Source organism: Suricata suricatta, chromosome 8 (assembly GCF_006229205.1).
Source record: "Suricata suricatta isolate VVHF042 chromosome 8, meerkat_22Aug2017_6uvM2_HiC, whole genome shotgun sequence".
NCBI classification, from domain to species: Eukaryota; Metazoa; Chordata; class Mammalia; order Carnivora; family Herpestidae; genus Suricata; species Suricata suricatta.
Window position 1 is genome coordinate 127,681,740 of NC_043707.1, and position 18,081 is coordinate 127,699,820.

The window sequence follows — 18,081 nt, forward strand, 5'->3', positions numbered from 1 at the left end:
CGAGCCAGGGAGAACTGTCAGAGGTCAGTCACTAGTACGAGCTGCCCGTGGGGGCTGGGGCAGGGGGTTCTGCTGCTGTGTCTCTCCTGCTGCTGGCGCCTAGTGAAGGAGCCCTTCCCTCGAGGGGAGTGAGAAAGGCTTTGCGGTCATGGACAGTTTCCATCCCCGAGGCCTTCCTCCTGCCATCCGCTCTCTGGCTAAGGATCCAGCTACCTACCCACTCCCGGAGCAGAACTTCAGAATCACCTTGGTCTCCTCCTTCTCCCCTCCTCCCCACCTCCATTGAGACCTGTCAGTCACACTGCCAAACTGTGTCTTGGTCTGGACCCTACTCATTGTCCCCAGCAGCTGCCTTGGTGAAGGCATGCTTTCACTGGGCCAAGGGGGAGAGCCTACAACTCATCCTCCTCCTCAGCCTCTCTCCCATCCACTGTTGACATGGTTTCCAGAATTAGCTCCCTGAAACACAGAATGAGTCTGTCTCCTCATAAGGGACAGATGAGACTCTGTGTGATGAAAATGTTAATTGTAAAACACAAATGTATCAACACCTAGTTTAAAAGCTTAAAGTTTAAAAGCTCATATGTACTTTCCTACTAGATTTGAGCACATTAAGAAACTAATTTAAATCACTAACTTGCAGGGGCGCCTAGTGGCTCAGTCAGTTAAGCATCCGACTTAGGCTCAGGTCATGATTGCACGGTTCATGAGTTCGAGCCCCACATCGGGCTCTGTGCTGACAGCTAGCTCAGAGCCTGGAGCCTGCTTCAGATTCTGTGTCTCCCTCACTCTCTGTCCCTCCCCTGCTCATGTGTTCTTTCTCTCAAAAATAAACATTAAAAAAAAAATTAATGATAATAAATAAATAAATAAATAAATCACTGATGTGCCTCTAAGAAAAGTGGTTGTGTTTGGGATTTTGATGAGAAACTAAAATGACTTGCTTTTTCTGATTATAAAAGCAATACATGGTTATTTTAAAAAATCAGAAAAATATGCAGAAGATCACTTAAAATTGTCATAGTCCCACCATCCCCAGATGGCTGACATTTATTAAGAACTTATTTTAACTGTATTATCTAATTTAATATGCACAAAAACCCTACAAACTGGTGTTATTATTATCTTTCCTTTATGGAAGCTGTTGAAAGTGAGTGGTTTCTGAAAAATTAGTGGAGCCAAGCATCAACAACCATAAAATGTTAGTATCTGTCCACTTTTCCGTGTGTGTGTGTGTGTGTGTGTGTATACCTTTTTAAAATAAGATCAGGGTGCCTGGTGGCTCAGTTGGCTAAGTGACCGACATCTGCTCAGGTCATGACCTCGAGCATGGTTCATGGTTCGAGCCCCGCATCGGGTTCTGTGCTGGCAGCTCAGAACCTGGAGCCTGTTTCAGATTCTGTGTCTCCCTGTCTCTCTCTGCCCCTCCCTCACTTGTGCTCTGTCTCTGTCTCTCTCTCTCCAAAAATAAATAAACAAAAAATAAATTTTTTAAATGAATAAATAAGATCAGTCTACATATATTTTAGAGTCTGCTTTTACCTCCCACTGAATAAGAAGTTATAAACAACTCTTCAGGTTAAAGGCATCATCGTTTTTATTAAAGGTACATACACCTAAACCTACTAATTCCCAACTGCCTAGCCTGCTGCCTATTACAGAGCCAATGAATAAATATTTGTTGAATAAATGAACGCCATAATTTATGTAATCAGACCCCTGGCTAGGAGGGCGGGGAATGCCGATGGATGTAATCTCCCAACACCTTACTCCCAGAGGACCCAATGTCCCACGGCGAACCTACCATGTTTCTCAAAAGGAACGTCATCCTCTACAAAGGGCTCAAAGTCCTCCCGCTGCTTTATCATGTAGTCCACTGTCTCCTGGCGGTGCTTGAGATGGTTTCGTGAGTGTCCCTCCAACTGGTCACCAAGCGCTCTGAACAGGCAATTGCTACCAAAACAAAAATATCGGTCAAGACCTTTCAAAAAGGAACTTGGTTCATCCAACAGGAAGACGGCGAGGCCACCCGTGGAAATCCCTCACGTAGAGAGCGAGCCTCCAGGCTGACAGTCCAGGGTTCCCTCCAAACACCGTGCGGAGAGCACTAGGTAGGCCCTTCAACCACGCTACCTTCTCGAGAGGCAACCAACTAGGGCCTCATGGAGGTGGTGATACATCAACTGCCTCCAGGCAGGGTCCAGACATTACAGGTCCCTCCACACCCAAGGACGGGATACCTAGGGCCCCTTCCAAAACAATAAACTGCATCTATTGCTTCTTTTCAGAAACAAACTCCATGATGGCTGCCCAGCTAACTATTCATCTAACAAATACCCAAAAGATGGCAATCTGTCAAGCTCCCACAAGCACTTCCACTCGACATCCTGTTTGAGTTCTAGGGACACCGTGGAGAAATGAGAAGGCAGGCACATGTACAACACACACCTACCTGCACATGCAGGGACACTCTCCCTCCCTGGCTCCTCCCCCATCCAGGGAGCCACAATGCCATCGCTTTTCCTGACAAATGGAAACTTGTTTGCTTCTAAAACTGTCTGCTTCTAAAATTAAGATGCTGGTAAGAAACTTAAAGAGCTATCTTTACTTGGAGGCCCCTCAAAGGCTACTAAAATTCCCAACTGCGTCACAAACACAGAGCCAGATACACAGAAACTGAAATAAGACCACCGCCACCTAGTCTCCTGAAAACTACGGGAATAAGCCATTCCGAAGCCGAACTGTTGCCCACTCTCCCCCCGAACTGCTTACCCTTCCAAATGAAAATCTAGGATAGTCTAATCACAAGATATAAACTCTTCACTTTAAACTTGAGACCTAAATGTGCAGGAGAAAGAGGTTTTTTGTTTTCAATTCAGAAAAGTGAGTTTTCAACAGAAAGCTACAGAGAAGCCAGGAATCTCTTCAAACATATAAGGATGTATATGCATATATATACACACATACACATATATCTTTTTTCTTTTTGCAAAAGGAGAGAAGAAGATTTAAAGCATGCAGATTCTATAAACTAGACACCAAGAAACTATGCAAACTAGAATCTTTGGGGCAAGATTCGAGAACAGACTGAAATACAGCCATTTCTAAATACTACCCTGAGGTGTCTGTTGCTTAAGGTATTTTCACCCACAGAAAGTAAAAAGTAAGCTAATGGATGAAATGTTCTCAATTTTAAGTGCTTCTCTAAAACTTCTTTACACGTTTAGTACCTGCCTCCTCTAGTCAGTCTATTCCTGAATCTAGTTTTAGAGGTATGATTTAGCACAAAATTACATATTTAGTTATTTTATGTTAAATTCATGGTATTCTACAGAAAGTAACGTGCGTTCTAAGAACTTTCAGTGACAGGGGCAAGTGTCCTCCCCAGAAGCCAAACAACAGGGATAAAACCATGAACACGGCAAGGGCTCCATGTTCGTCTACACTCTGTACACACACAGACACAGGAACACACACGAATGGGGACAAGGAAAACACTGAAGGCATCACGTAAAGAGCTCTCAAGACGTGCCAGGGACTGTTCTAACACTATGTGCATCAGAGGTGGCTAGTCCTCACAGCTCTGTGGGCTGGGTACTAGCACTGTCCCTCTAGGGTAACTTATCCATGGGCACAAAACCAGTCGTTGGTAGAGCCAGGATTCAAATCCAGGCACCAAAGTGTTAGCTGTAGTTATCCCCAGAGAGTGGAATGAGCACTACCTGTTAAACGTCTTTCAATATATTTTTCTATATTTACTTGAGTTTACTACAAATAAATAGTCAAAATGAAATATCAAGGTAGACAAATCACCTTCTTTTCTGACAGTTACAAGGTAGTGACATGGGAAAAGTGAGCAAACGCTACATCCTTAGTGTAGTGGGCACCTTTAGGGGGCCTAGCAAGGGCACCCAGGCTCCCATAACAATGCGACCAGAACCCAAAGGCCCTCTAGAAGATCCCACCTGCTTCCCGAGCCCACACCATCGCCCATTACCCTCCAGCAGGGCTTCGCCACCCCCAGACTACTGACACTGAGATCACTCCGTGGAGTGGGGTCATCCTGTACACCATAGGGTGATTAGGAGCATCCTTGCCTCTACCCACTAGATGCCAGTAGCCCCACCACCGCCTGCCTCCCTGCCAATTGTGACAACCGAAACTGCCTCCAGACACTGCCAAACATCCCCTCGGGGCATCAAAATCATCTCCACTTGAGAACCACTGCACTGGGGCGCCTGGGTGGCTCAGTCAGTTAAGCATCCGGCTTCAGCTCAGGTCATGATCTCACGGTTTGTGGGTTCGTGCCCCGCATCAGGCTCTGTGCTGACAGCTAGCTCAGAGCCTGCAGCCTGCTCAGATTCTGTGTCTCCCTCTCTCTCGGACCCTCCCCTGCTTGTGCTGTCTCTCTCTGTCTCTCAAAAACAAATAAAACACATGAATAAAAAAAAAAAAAAAAGAACCACTTCACTATCAGGAGATAGGGAAGGAAGGTCTTGCATTTGAGTTCACACACCAAAAAAGCAATTACATTCAGTAGTAAGAGTTCTGGGCGCTCCATAGTTGGAGACAGCATGGTTTCTGTGTCTGTGGCCGTGGAAAGACCTGTCCTGGCCTTGCAGGCTGCAGTAACGGCAGTAAGTGTTCAGAAAGGGCAGGGTGGGGTGGAGGAGGGCCAAGTTTTGTAGTCTTCTCTGAAGTCAGACTACCACTAGAATACTACATATGATTCCGGTCACCACATTTTCACAGAGACATGTGCGGATGAGAAGAAGCGGCTTTAAACTTCATTGACAATACGAAGAGCATAAACAACTAGTGATGTTTAGCCCAAAGAAGGCTCAGGGGGACCGTGAGACCTACCTCCAACTGTGTCATGATGAAAGGGATGCTGCGTCTCTACAATAAAACTACAGATTAGGGCAAACGAGAGGAAATTTTGTTTTAGCTCTATGGAAATAGACTGTAAACTAAGGATCTTGTAAATTTCTATCTGTTGGCAATCCTCGGGAACAGTCTACATTTCTGTGCTGTACAAAACATAGCCAATAGCCACATATAACCACTGAGTACTTGAAACGAGGTTAATCAAAACTGAGGTGTGTTGTAAGTTTAAGACACTGGATTTTTAATAGTACTTTAAAGATACAAAATATCTCATTTAAAATGTTTATATTGATATGTTGATTGATCATAATATTTTAATAAGTAGTGGCTTAAATATGTGTACTAAAATTAGTTTCACCTATTTCTTTTTATTTTTAACATGGCTGATGGAAAACTTTTTAATTACACATTGGCTCCTGTATTACTCCTACTACACCGGCACTGGTCTAGATCACTGATTCTCAAAGTGTAATCGCTGACTACTTGAAAATTTATTTGCAATGAAAATTCTCAGGTCTCACCCCAGGCCTACTGAGTCAGACACTCTGGGGCAAGCTAGCAACTGAGCTCTTCCAAATGATTCTGTCGCATTCTGAAGTTCGAGAAACACTAGCCTCAAATCTAGACTCTAAAGCAGTGATTTGCGATGACGGCCGTACATCAGAGAATCACCGTGGACGTGTTAAAGTTACCAACACCCAGGCCCCAGTGCCCGACACTCTGGCACAGCCGATCTAGGAGAGCTCAGACGCTGCGTTGTTTTTAAAGTTCCCAAAGGGATTCTCTGGTGCCACCACAGTTGAAAGGCAGTGGGCTAGAAACAGAGCTGCTGTACAGGAGATGCAGGAATCAATGGACAACTACGCAAGATGATGTGTGAATACCCTTCCATCACTAAAACCCTAGGACTATAAAAACGAAATAAAAATCAGAAAAATAAAACAACCTGTGGGGAGCCTGGGTGGCTCAGTCGGTTAAGGGTCCAACTTCGGCTCAGGTCATGATCTCGCAGCTCCTGAGTTCGAGCCCCATGTGGGGCTCTGTGCTGACAGCTTGGGAGCCTGAGGCCTGCTTCGGATTCTGTGTCTCCCTCTCTCTGCTCCTCTACCCCACTCCTCTCTCAAAAATAAACAAACATTAAAAAAAAAATTTTAAGTAAAAAAATAAAATAACTTGTTTAGGACGGAGATAAATGGTTAAAATTAGTGATTCTTTAATGTTTTAATTGAGAACACTACTAATTAGTAATGTAACCCAGGACAATAGTAAGATACAAAAGGATACAGTTCAGAGAGATGCTACCATTATACTGCCTAGTCCAGTTAGAGATTCTTTTCACACTAGAGCAGACTGTGTTTTTAAGGACAACACCAAGGTTAACATATTTCTTTCTTGTTTTGAAACAATCTAATTTATGTGGGTCCATAGAACATGACAAATATGAAGGTGGCCCATGATGCATTACAAAATCCTATAAATAGCTCTGTGATTACTCTATGCTAAATTGACTCAACTCACATAAAGGCTACAGTAGAGGACACCAGCTAATTGACCCCCAAGCACCCAGAGGTCTGAGGATGCTAGAAGTACCATTCTGCCTACAAGGAGTATGCCTGCATAGCCAGATGCTACGTCAGGCTACTCAGTGTTGGGATCAGACTAGTACGGAAGAAGAGTGGAGGCTGTCAACTTTTTAATATTACCATAACTTTATTATGTTTTACCAAGCATACTCAATGAGTATGAATACAGACTCTGTCGATACCGACTAACCCGACCCACACAGGAAACACTGTCCACCACACAGTGATAAAGGCGGTCTTCAAGATCTCCAAAAACGGCACAAAACCAGAGGGCTGAACCACGGTCTGTTTCCTGGTACCCATGGGGAGAATTTGTGAACACAGAATGGGGAGCTTCGTGGAACCCACACAGAGGGAATTACCATTTTATCAAACATTATCTCAAGAACAGGGGCCTCGGAAGGAAGAGGCATGAACATTCCTGGCAAGCTGGCCTCTGCAGTCTTGCCGCCGCTGTTCTACCTTGTAACCCGACACTGTCATCCTGAACAACTTTATACTCTCAAAACAAAGTGGGCTCCTATGCCTCAACATACACTACTCCTCAGCCTGAAATGTTCTCTTGGCATATTCCTACTGGTCCCTGGGGATCCAGTCTGAGGACCTCCTCCAAGAGGCATCTAGCACTGTGTACGTTTCATAAACATTTGCTGAATGAAAGAGAAAGCCTTCCTGACACCCTCAGGGAGTGTGGCCACTTCCTGCACAACAGTACTATCATCGGTCATCGTTAAAAATATACCAAACTGGACTTGATTTATATCATCCATTCTCAAAGTGTGGCCCAGTTTTGGGGGGTGGGAGGTACGTATCTCTGAGAACCTTTCAAGGTATTCTTGAGCTCAAAACGGAGACGTGGCTTATCTTTTTCACTCTCATTCTCTCACGAGTGTGCAGTGAAGACTTCAGCGGCTACCTGACATGAGGTCATCACTCTGACAGTTCGGGGATGTGTCTTTGTGTATTCTTGGGTTTCTAATTTTCCTGTTTTACTTTTAAATACAGTAAATACTGACAGCTATAGCCCATAAACTAAAGCTCTCTGGAGTTCGCAGTAATTCTGGAGAGTGCAAAGGGGTCCCCAGACCACAATGTTTGAGCCCACTAATGTATTTCTCTCTCACTAGGCTGTGAACTCCTTCAGTTATTTTAGTCATCAATGGATTCCCAGCACTTTGTTCAACCAACATCTGCTGAATTAACTAAAGAAGTGTGTTCTCTTGGGGGAGGGGCAGAGCAGAGGTGATGCCCCAAAGTTTCCCATAGCACTGTGACAGCTCCCTCGAGCTCTTACAGTTCCCTGCGCTGCGATTCCTACTCATAATTCAGCGTCCTGGACACCGTGACATTGACAATATGTCCAGTGTGACAGACACAAGCAATCCAACTACATGCAAGAACAGTCCAACCCCAATCCCAGTGTAGCGTACTCCACTGGTGTTCTGGTTTACATAGCAGAGTCTTGTGCCTGTGAGTTTGATCAGGATAAGTAAGGCCCCGAAGAGCTGGTACACTGTATTTGGTGAAATCCAGGTACTAGGCTAAAAGCAAGACGCGGCAACGCACGACTTTAACTGTAGTGACTCCACTGAGAAAACGTTCCTTTGAGGGGCGCCTGGGTGGCTCAGGCTCAAAACTCTTGATGGCTCAAGTCATGATCCCAAAGCCCTTTGTCGGGTGCCATGCTGAATGTGGCCCCTGGTTAAGATTCTCCCTCTCTCTCTCTTTCCCTCCCCCTGCCCCCTCCCCTTCTCTGGAGGGAAGGAAGGGATGGACAGACGGAGGGCACGGAGGGCACGGAAGGAAGAAGAAGGAAGGGAGGGAGGGACGGAGGATGGAAGGAAAGAGGAAAATGTCCTTGTGAGAGGCCCTGCTGAGGCTCTAGTTGGCCTCGGTGGTATTTTTATCATTCACTCATACAACAAAACTGCACTGAGCGCCCCCTATGTACTAGGTGGCGGTGAGTTGAAACGCAACCAAGCTCTACACCAAGTGCCTAAGCACTGAGCCAATGTAAGAAAGGTGCGATTCGTAAATAGGGCCAGTTCATACACAGTCTTGATTAATAAGCTACAGTGTAACATGAAATCCAGAAAACACCCTCTTCCCTCTTTTCCAGCATAACAAGGGAGGCAATTCTACACGGTCTTTAATTCCACCTTATTCCCCTCTCTGCCCTGAGCCCTCAAATGACGGGACCAACAAGAACAGCCAGGCTACTATTAATACTGTCTCTTCCAGAGTGGCACACCCCGGTAACCAGACTCCCTTTCACCCACCCCTGCAGTGAGGATGCTAGCTGTTCTCCCCTCCCCCCTCCCTTTTCCCTTAAGCCATCCATGCTCCAGATCCACAGTCCCTCCCCTTCCCCATTTTCTCCCTCCCACCACACATATTTAGCTTGTGTTCCCTCAAAGAGCTGGCCCTACATTCCAGTCTAGGCCCCCAAGCAAGCTCCAAGAGAAGGAGAAACTGAGGCCCATGGAAGTAAGAACTATAGAAGTTACCATCCGCTCCGTAAACAACAGGCCCTCGCAGACCTAATTTCCCGAGTGTAAAAGGAGGGCAACACCGAACAGTAAGAACTCAAAAGGACGTTGTATCCCAAGCGGGGCTTCGCCTCTTTCTCCGTTCTCAGCATCTTCCCGACAGCCCTACGGGCTGTCCTGCTCTGCCAGGGACCGGCTCCATCTCATTCCTGTTCCTCAGCTTAAATGTCACCTCTCAGAGGCCTTCCTGGTCACCGATCTAAAGGAGACCTGCTCCAGTGCCGTCTCTTAGGAGCACTTCACAGTTTCCTCTCGGCCTCTGCCACCATTAGGGCAATTTGGGATTACTCGAGCGTCTCGGGGGGGGGGGGGGGCTCACCGCCTCGCCAGCCACCGGACCCCCAGCACTGGGAAGCGGTGGCTCCCGGAGCCGCCGGAATGAATGAGTGGACGAGAGCGGGCGACGGTCGCCATGCCCGGCGCGTCCCCCGGCGCCGCCTCCCGCGCTCCCAGGCCCGCCTCACCCGTCCCCCGGCACCTCCCGCAGCTTCAGCCCCAAGGCCTGCAGCTGGTTGGCGAAGCTGACGAACTCCTCCTCGCAGCCGCCGCCGCCGCCGGACTCCGATCGGTTCCGCCGCTCTTTGGCCAGTGCCCGGCGCGCCGCCCGCTCGTCCCGCTTGCGCTCGGCCTCGGCTTTCCGGCTGCCGCTGCCCGGCCGGCCCTTCGCCGCCTGCTTTCGGGACATGGCCGCAGTTTGCGGCCCGCAGCGGCAAGACGGAAAGCCGCAGGACCGCCGGGCGGCCGTCTCAGGTGTCAAGAAAGCCAAGCGACGCGAGCGACGGAACCCAGCGACGGGGACGCGGCCACCGCGCCTGCGCGGGCGCCAGGCACCCGGGTCACGTGACGTAACCCCGCCCCCTCCGCGCTGCTCCTTGGGCAAGCACCATAGAGAATTCGCCTGGGATAGCTAGAGGGGCACCCATCTTTGTTGGCTCGGCTCTTCCGCCTGGTGGTGGGTGGTGTTAACTGAGGAGCCGCTGGCCTCCGAGAACGAAGCAAGGAAAGGTTAAGGAGAGAAAGGGAGAATAAAAAGTGGGAGACGAAAGCAGCAACAAAAGTGAGGAGAGAAAAAATATTAAAACGTTTAACTCTACTTGGGCTCCTGGGTGGCTCAGTTGGTTAAGATTCCCACTTTGGCTCAGGTCATCATGTCTTTGGTTCCTGAGTTGGAGCCCGGCGTGGGCTCTGTGATGACAGCTCAGAGCCTGGAGCCTGCTTTGAATTCTGTGTCTCCCTCTCTCTCTCTCTATTCCTCCCCTGTTTGCTCTCGCTCTCGCTCTCTCGCTCTCGCTCTCTCTCAAAAAAATAAGGATTAAAAAAAATTTTTTTTAATTTAACTCTACTTAATGAGCCTACAGTTGGGGAGGTGCTTTCACATGGCTCAGTCTTATTTAATTATCCCCATACTACAAGAAACGGGTCTGAGAGGTTAAGTAATTTCAAGAAGATCACATGGTAAAGAAGCAGAGCTTTACCCTGGTTCCAAAGCTCATACGCTTTGTTTATTTAATCCTTCCCTTCTCTACCTCTGTACCATCCTCATAACTCAAGGGAGAAGTTGCCCTTGTCCAAAACTTCTGGCAACTCTGGTCATCTTGATAGCACTGCAGGGTGACCTCTCCCACCCCTCCCCACCCGTAGGTTTGCCTTGAACTAAGGGTTCCCTGGGACACAAGGCTTTCAGTTTTAAAAGCAGGACAGTCCTGAATGAACCAGGATAGTTGGTCTCATTCACACCCACCTACTCTGGAACCTAATGCCGACTGTAACTCTGTCTCCCCTGCAATAATGCCTTTGTTAAAAGGCAAACAGGTATACCAACATGTTTGAGGGTTTATTTGAGCATACATCACTGGAATTGGAATCGAGCAGTGACAAACCAAAGGTGGTTGGGGACGCTCCTCCAACAGGAGCTGGGGGGACGATTTTATAGAGAAGACAGGAAACTAAGCAAGGAAATTATTTGCTTGGCTGTAGCATAAGCAGTCTTATTTGGGAAAACCTATCTGACTGTGCTTGGTTCTTAAGTTTCATTTTCTTGGAATCCAGTGCATTGACTCTGGCTTAGGTTTGGGTTTAAGTGTACTTACGTGGTTACAAGGCATTACAGCCACCTTGGTCTAATGACCTCCTTGTTTAGTTATCTTAACGCCCTCTCCTCCCTCATCTCAGCTCCTGTTTCTCTCCCTTCCCATAGTCATGCTACTGCCTTCTCCTCCTGGCCCTCTAAACCAATCTGGTTGTCTCTGGGAATGTTCCTAATGTTTCTGCCCTTAATAATTGTCTTTTCTACACACAGGTTCCTCCGGGGCCATGGCCAAAAGCAGCATCTGCAAGCTCAGTGCCAATCAGCACCTGTATTTATCTTGGATCAGTAACTGTCATCTCAGACCCTGTGTTAGGGGCCCAGCGTAACCCCGAAACCAAAGGGGGCGATTGCCCAGATTCCAGTGGGACACACAGGCAAGAACACAACAAAATTACAATACTTCATGACAAACGCAGTGCTGAACTGAAGACAGTTCATCTGATGGGGCCTGGGCAGGAAGCGGGAGGAAAGTCCAGAACCAGCCCAGTCTCACAGATCAGCCCAAGTCCTTAGAACTATGGGGCACCATCTTGGGAACAAACCCGATCAGGTCTATGTCTAGAAATATGTCTTCAGCTTGGGTGAGAATGGGTCAGAGGGCAGGTGCCATGTAGGATGCTCCTGTAGATGTCCAACGACCAGTGACGGTGATGTGATGCTGAGTCTAGGACGGAGTGGGAGAGAGGGAGATTGGGAAAAGAGATTCACATGCTAGAATGGAACTGGGCTGAGTTGCCTTGGAATGTTTCACATGCTTGCCTGAAGTTCCTGAAATTCTTTTGCACAGATCCCTCTTTTGTTCTCAGGAAGAAAGAGTGTGAATTGTGCCTGGACCTGTCTTTTCTTGCACAGACATTGCGAGGCCTTAGATGACCCCTCTGCTGTGTTTAGTAAGGTTGGGGGGCGAGGCAGTGCTAGGAGTGGAAACCTCCTGGACAGGTTGGCAGAGACCTAGGCTCTAGTCTGGGTGTATCATTGACGGAATCCATGACCTTGGGTTAGTTGCTTCTCCTCTCAAGTTCCTTTTTGCTGTCTTTAAAATAGCAATACTAACAGCAAAGACCAAATGCAATAGTAAAGGTAGTAACAAACTTCTATGGTGTTTCTGTATGCCAAGCACTATTCTAATTGCTTTACAAATACTATCATATTTATTCATTACAAGAACCCAGTGAAATATGTACTGTCTGAGCCACAGAGAAGGTTAAGTAACTTGCCCAAAGTCACAAAGTGGCAGAGCCAGGATTTGAAGCCAGGCCACTTTACTTCAGACTATATACTCTTTTTTCTCTCTTTCTTTCTTTTTTAAGCTTCACACCCAACATGGAGCCCAACATAGGGCTTGAACTCATGACCCTGAAATTAAGACCTGAGCTGAGATCAAGAGTTGGACACTTACTTGACTGAGCCGTCCAATCACCTCTCTCTCTCTCTCTCTCTCTCTCCCTCTCTCTCTCTCTCTCTCTTTTTTAAGTAGGCCGAGTTCAGCTGTGGGGCTTGAACTCATGACCTCTCAATTGAGTCACATGTCTACCCACTGAGCCAGCCAGGGATCCCAGGACTATAGGCTTTTAACCACTATACACATACCTTTCCATAAGCTGCATGAAACTCTCTGTAACACATGGATTTATTTTGTTATTAACTGTCTGATGCGTCACACACTCAGTGCTGATACAGTTGTTCAACCGCCCTGCTGTCACATGTCACTATTGTCCAATTTTCGATTTAACTTTCTCTGAGTTAAAGCAGATCACAACTTAGAGCCTTGTAGGCCTGGGTTTCCATCCAGATCTCACTACAGGTGAGTCATTTCACTGCACCTCAGTTTTCCATCCTGTCAAATGGCCACGCTCAGGTGGGAGCAGGAGGGAGAGTTGTAGATATTAATAGGAGTGGAAAGCCCCAGGCCTGGCAACTGAACAAAGTTGGTTGAATCATTCCCCTGTGGTGGGAAGCTTGTGGGAGCGAGGCAAAGCCTGCCTTTGCCAACCTCGGAAACCGGAAGAGGGAGGCTTGGAAATGCAAGCACCTGCCCTTCTTGTAAAATTCTTGTCTTCCACAGGTGCGTGACCTTCCGGCCCACACCTAGAATCTTGAAGGAGCCAAGTGGTCTTCCATCCGCAGAGCCCTCTGCTAGACCATGGCACCCTTTAAGTAATACTCCTTCGAGTATTCATTTGCGCTTAAATAAATGAATATTTAGCTAAATGAATATTATAGCTAAAGGCCAAAGGGAAGGAGCCCTTGCAAGTTAAATGGATGCTCTCCAGGCTTGATCAGAGTTCATTCAAAGACTCATCAAACCTCATGGGTGGTATTTAGTACAGGAGTCTCCTCTTCTCTGCGGGGAACACAGTCTAAGACCCCCCCTCCCCAGCAAATGCCTGAAAACACAGATAGCACCTGACCCCGTGCAAACTATGTTTTTCCCTATACATACGTATATGTGATAAAGTTTCATTTATGAATTAGGCACAGCAAGAGATTAGCAATAATAGCATACAATAGAACAGTTATAACAAGATACTGTAATAAAAGTTATATGAAAGTGGAGTCTCTCTGTCTCTGTCTCTGTCTTTTTCTCTCAGTATTTCATAGTCACCGTTCCTCCTGTGATGATGTGAGATGATACAATACCCGTGTGACAGGATGAAGTGCGAGGAATGACCAGTCATGTGACGTGGTCCTAGACGGCTATCGACCTTCTGACAATCCGTTAATGGTCCAGGAGGAGGATCATCCGAATATGGACTGGGGGTTGATCACAGGTGACTGAAACTGTGGAAAACAAAACCGTAGATAAGTGGGGACTACTTGCAAATTAGTAGAAAGGGGGGAAAAAACGTGTGATTAGCAGAATTTTTGTGAAAAATGCAGCTTTGGACGTGCCAGAACGTTCCATGAAGGGTGTGGGGAGATGAGCAGTCACACACCGCTGTTCGGAGGCCAACTAGTCTGGGCACGCTGGAGGGCAGTGGGGCAGTCTCTGGGAGGGTTTTAAATGCCTGATGACCCAGAGATGCCGCATCTCGCCACCCATTCTAAAACAGATGTTGGAGGTATGTCCAGGGAGGTGTAAGGCATGACAGTTGTAAAAGTCAACGATCAGTAACAACGTAAATATCCATCCATAGGGAAATGTCTTCTGAAATTATGAAACAGCCATTTATTAGATACTTTGCAGCAGTTTAAAAGGATGAGGGAGAAGGGAATGAGGTTGGTCAAAAACTCACATACACAGCTCCCCTTGGCAGAACAGTGCATTCCAAGGAACCTTTATGTAAAACACAAAAAATGTAAAACAGAAGAACTATGTTTTTTCTGCACGTATGTATGTGGACTTAACTATGTAAAAAAAATGGTCTGGAAAGATAAAAGAATGAAAGTGGCCTTATCTTTATATGTTTTTTAATTTTTTTAATTATTTCTAATATTTATTTTTGAGAGACACATACACAGAGTGTGAGTGGGGGAGGGGCAGAAAGAGAGGGAGACGCAGAATCGGAAGCAGGCTCCAGACTCTGAGCTGTCAGCACAGAGCCGGACACAGGGCTCATACCCATGAAACATGAGTTCATGACCTGAGCCAAAGTTGGACACTTAACTGACTGAGCCACCCAGGCGCCCTATGTGTTATTTTTTGTTTTTTAACGAAGACAATGTAATTGTGTATGATGCATGTAATTTCATTAATTAAATTATTTTTACTGGCCTAACTAATCTATTCTTTCCCTCAGATAAAAGCCCTATATAATTGTTTTGGGAATGCTTTATCAGCTAACATGAATTTCGAATATGCATATTGCTTTTCCTGAGAAGTGGGTATTTTGTGTCTTTAGAGTTTGTGACATCTTGTTCTCTTGTCTTTCCACCATGTCACTCTTGATCAATCTTGTTTTAGTGTCAGTTTGCTCTTTCTGGGAGAGCAGGGCTTTGAAGCAAAATTAGGTATCCATTCAGCCATGTCCAAACTATCACAGGTTATGGACCACTGGAATTTGAATTAATGAGACATCACCTTTATTTCGTGGACATGGAGGACATATGTAGACATTAAGTACTCAGACAAAGAGCATCACCCCACCCTCCACCCACCCAGACCCACTCCACAAGGGAACTTGGCCAGGATGGTTGTGTGCAGCTCATTGACTGGCAGAGTGTCTGAGGAGAACAAGTTCAAGGCAGGGGTCCTCTGGGACCAAAGCCGGGTCTTTAACTTCATCCCCTGTACTTTACCCGGTGAAAATGCAACACCGTATATTTCTCCCTGGGACAGTCTCTTGGTTACTCCTTGTTTCTGAAACTTTTATTTTTATTGTGTCGCGTGTGCGTGTGCGCACTCTCACAGATCTGTGCACGCACACACCGGGAACTTTGTCACCCTTTCGTCTCTTTTTCCATTTGTGGCTCCTGCTCTTGGTGGTGGTTGGTCCCATGGCCCCGTTTTCCCTCCCGGACCTTATCCTCTTTCTCTGGACTTACAGCACCCCCTTGTCCCACTCACTTAGCACATGGTGGACCAAAAGCACGAGAATTTGGGAGTGGTCAGATTGAAATAAATCCAGACCCCATTTCTGTTGCTTAAACCCCTGTGACCAGCAGTATTTTCCATAATCGGATTTCCAAAGTCCAGTTTCCTCATCCGGAAAAGGACAGCAGTCATGACTTGCTGCTCTCAGAGTTGTCCTGAGACATTAAACGGAGTAGTGCCCAATTCAATAAATATCCGGAGGTGCCTGGATGCCTCAGTCGGTTGAGCATTGGCTCTCGACTTCAGCTCAGGTCATGATCTCATGGTTCATGAGTTCAAGCCCCACGCTGTCAGCACAGAGCCCGCTTGAGATTCTCAATCTCTCCCTCTCTCTCTGCCCTTCTCCCACGCTCTGTTTCTCTCTCTCAAAATAAATAAATAGCCTTTAAAGAAGTAAAAATAAATAAATAAATACCAGTTTCCTTCCTTCTCTCTCCCTTCTCTTTTGTCCTGCCTCACCACTGCCCATTCCTTCCACTTTCCCTTAAATGACTGTAGACTCTATACTATAATACACTGAAATATGGTACATATACTAAATTATTTATATATGTAAAATGAGTAGGGTGTGTAAAATAGCCCCCACTACTCGTTTTTCTAGCAACCAAAGAGAATATTCATTGCTCTCATGGGGAATGAAAGGCATCAGTCTTTCGTGTGACCCTTGCTTGATCTCTCCATCCCCTTGGTGGCTCTTGAAGAGGGGGGAAGGTCATGGGGTGTGGGAACGGAGGCTTCTGCTCTTGGACTAGATTGTAGATGCTCATTCTCATTGGATGGCTTTGCTAGTCCTTGAGCTGCAGAATTTATCTTTACAGCTCCAAAGCAATTTCTCTGTTTGGCGTCTCTGTGCCAAAGCTCCTAATGGCCCACAGAGTCTGTTGTTATAGTTACCGGAGTAAACTACCTGCCACCACACCATCAGCACCCACGCCAGGACCCCGCCCTGTGGCTAGGTTAACCCCGGGGGCGGGGGCGAAGGGAAGAGGGACCATATCCTGGAGGGCTCGAGAGGGGGCAGCAGAAAGGCATCTTCCTGTCCTTCCTCTCAAACAGCACACGTGGAAACATCTCTGATATGAAAAAGGTAGCATGTTCATGGGAGGAAATCTTGATATTAAAGAATAACAAAGGAGAAAAACCATCCATAACCCCACTCTCAGAGAGAGTGATTGTAGGCATGTTTGTGTACTGACTTGAACCGTAGGAGATTGCTGATAACTGACCATTTTTAACCGAAAAATGGACAATTTCATGTGGTTTAACCTAACATTTCCTCATACCTTTTCTTTAGGACAAACACATCGCTTCTTGGTCTTTTGGCTAAGATCACGTGTAGGACAAACACAAATGCATTTATCTTTAATTTTAGAAAGAGAGAGTGCAAACAAGTGTGGGGAGAGGGAGACAGAGAGAGACAGAGAGAGAGAGAATCTTATGCAGGCTCCATGCTCACTGCAGTGCCCAACGAGGGACTCAATCCCACGACCCTGGGCTCATGACCAGAGTTGAAATCAAGAGTCAGATGTTCAACCGGCTGAGCCACCCAGGCACCCCATAAATGACTTTTTAAATACAAATTCAAGATGGCATTATATGCACATATGTGTGTGTGTTTTTGTTTTTTTTAATGTTTTTTAAATTTATTTTTGAGAGACAGAGAGAGACAGCGCGAGCAGGGGAGGGTCAGAGAGAGAGTGAGGCACAGACTCTGAAGCAGGCTCCAGGCTCTGAGCTAGCTGTCAGCACAGAGCCTGACGCGGGGCTCGAACCCACGAACTGAGATCGTGACCTGAGCTGAAGTCAGACGCTCAACCGACTGAACCACCCAGGCGCCCCTGCGGGTGTGTGTGTCTTTAAAGTCTGTCTTTTCAGGGGCACCCGGGCGGCTCAGTCAGTTAAGTGTCGACTCTCGATTTTGGCTCAGGTTGTAATTTCACAGTTCATGAACTTGAATTCTGCATCAAGCTCTATGCTGACAGCACAGAGTCTATGTGGGATTCTCTCTCTCCCTCTCAATCTCTGCTCACCCCCTCTCTCAAAAATAAATAAACATTTTTTAAAGCCTGTCTTTTCAAATGAAATATTATTAACAAACGTGTACAGGCACACTAGCATACTTACCACTGCTCCCTTGAGTAATAAAATGTTGCATATCCAGCTCGAGCCCCAGATATGCCCCTTCCCAGTGGTCCCCCCTCCCTGTCTTCTTGGGGTAGCCATTCTCACAAACCTGATGTTTTTCACACATAGGTTTGTATCACTACACAGTACACAGGATTGTTTAGTATTTTTAACTTCATATAAATGATACCAAAGTGGATCTATCATCCTGTGACTTGTATACCTTACTAAACATTATAGTTTTGAACCTTTATCCATGTTGACACATAGCGCTTTTGTTCATACATTTTCAATTTTTGCTATTATGTATTCAGA

The 18,081-nt window shown here is 46.5% G+C and overlaps 1 protein-coding gene across 5 annotated transcripts in view; it reads right to left on the bottom strand.

Moving 5' to 3' along the window:
• OTUD3 (OTU deubiquitinase 3) overlaps positions 1-9,802 on the bottom strand; it is a 28,946-nt gene extending 19,144 nt beyond the window's left edge. For 4 of the 5 annotated variants that reach the window (XM_029947110.1, XM_029947108.1, XM_029947109.1 and 1 more), the window contains exons 1-2: positions 9,484-9,802; positions 1,805-1,953 (exon numbers count right to left, since the gene is read on the bottom strand). In XM_029947110.1, the coding sequence (XP_029802970.1) occupies positions 1,805-1,953; positions 9,484-9,704 (370 nt within the window). In that variant the 5' untranslated portion in view covers positions 9,705-9,802. The remainder of the gene's footprint in view (positions 1-1,804; positions 1,954-9,483) is intronic. The other variant, XM_029947111.1, reaches the window with a different exon arrangement.
• Positions 9,803-18,081: the final 8,279 nt, after the last annotated feature.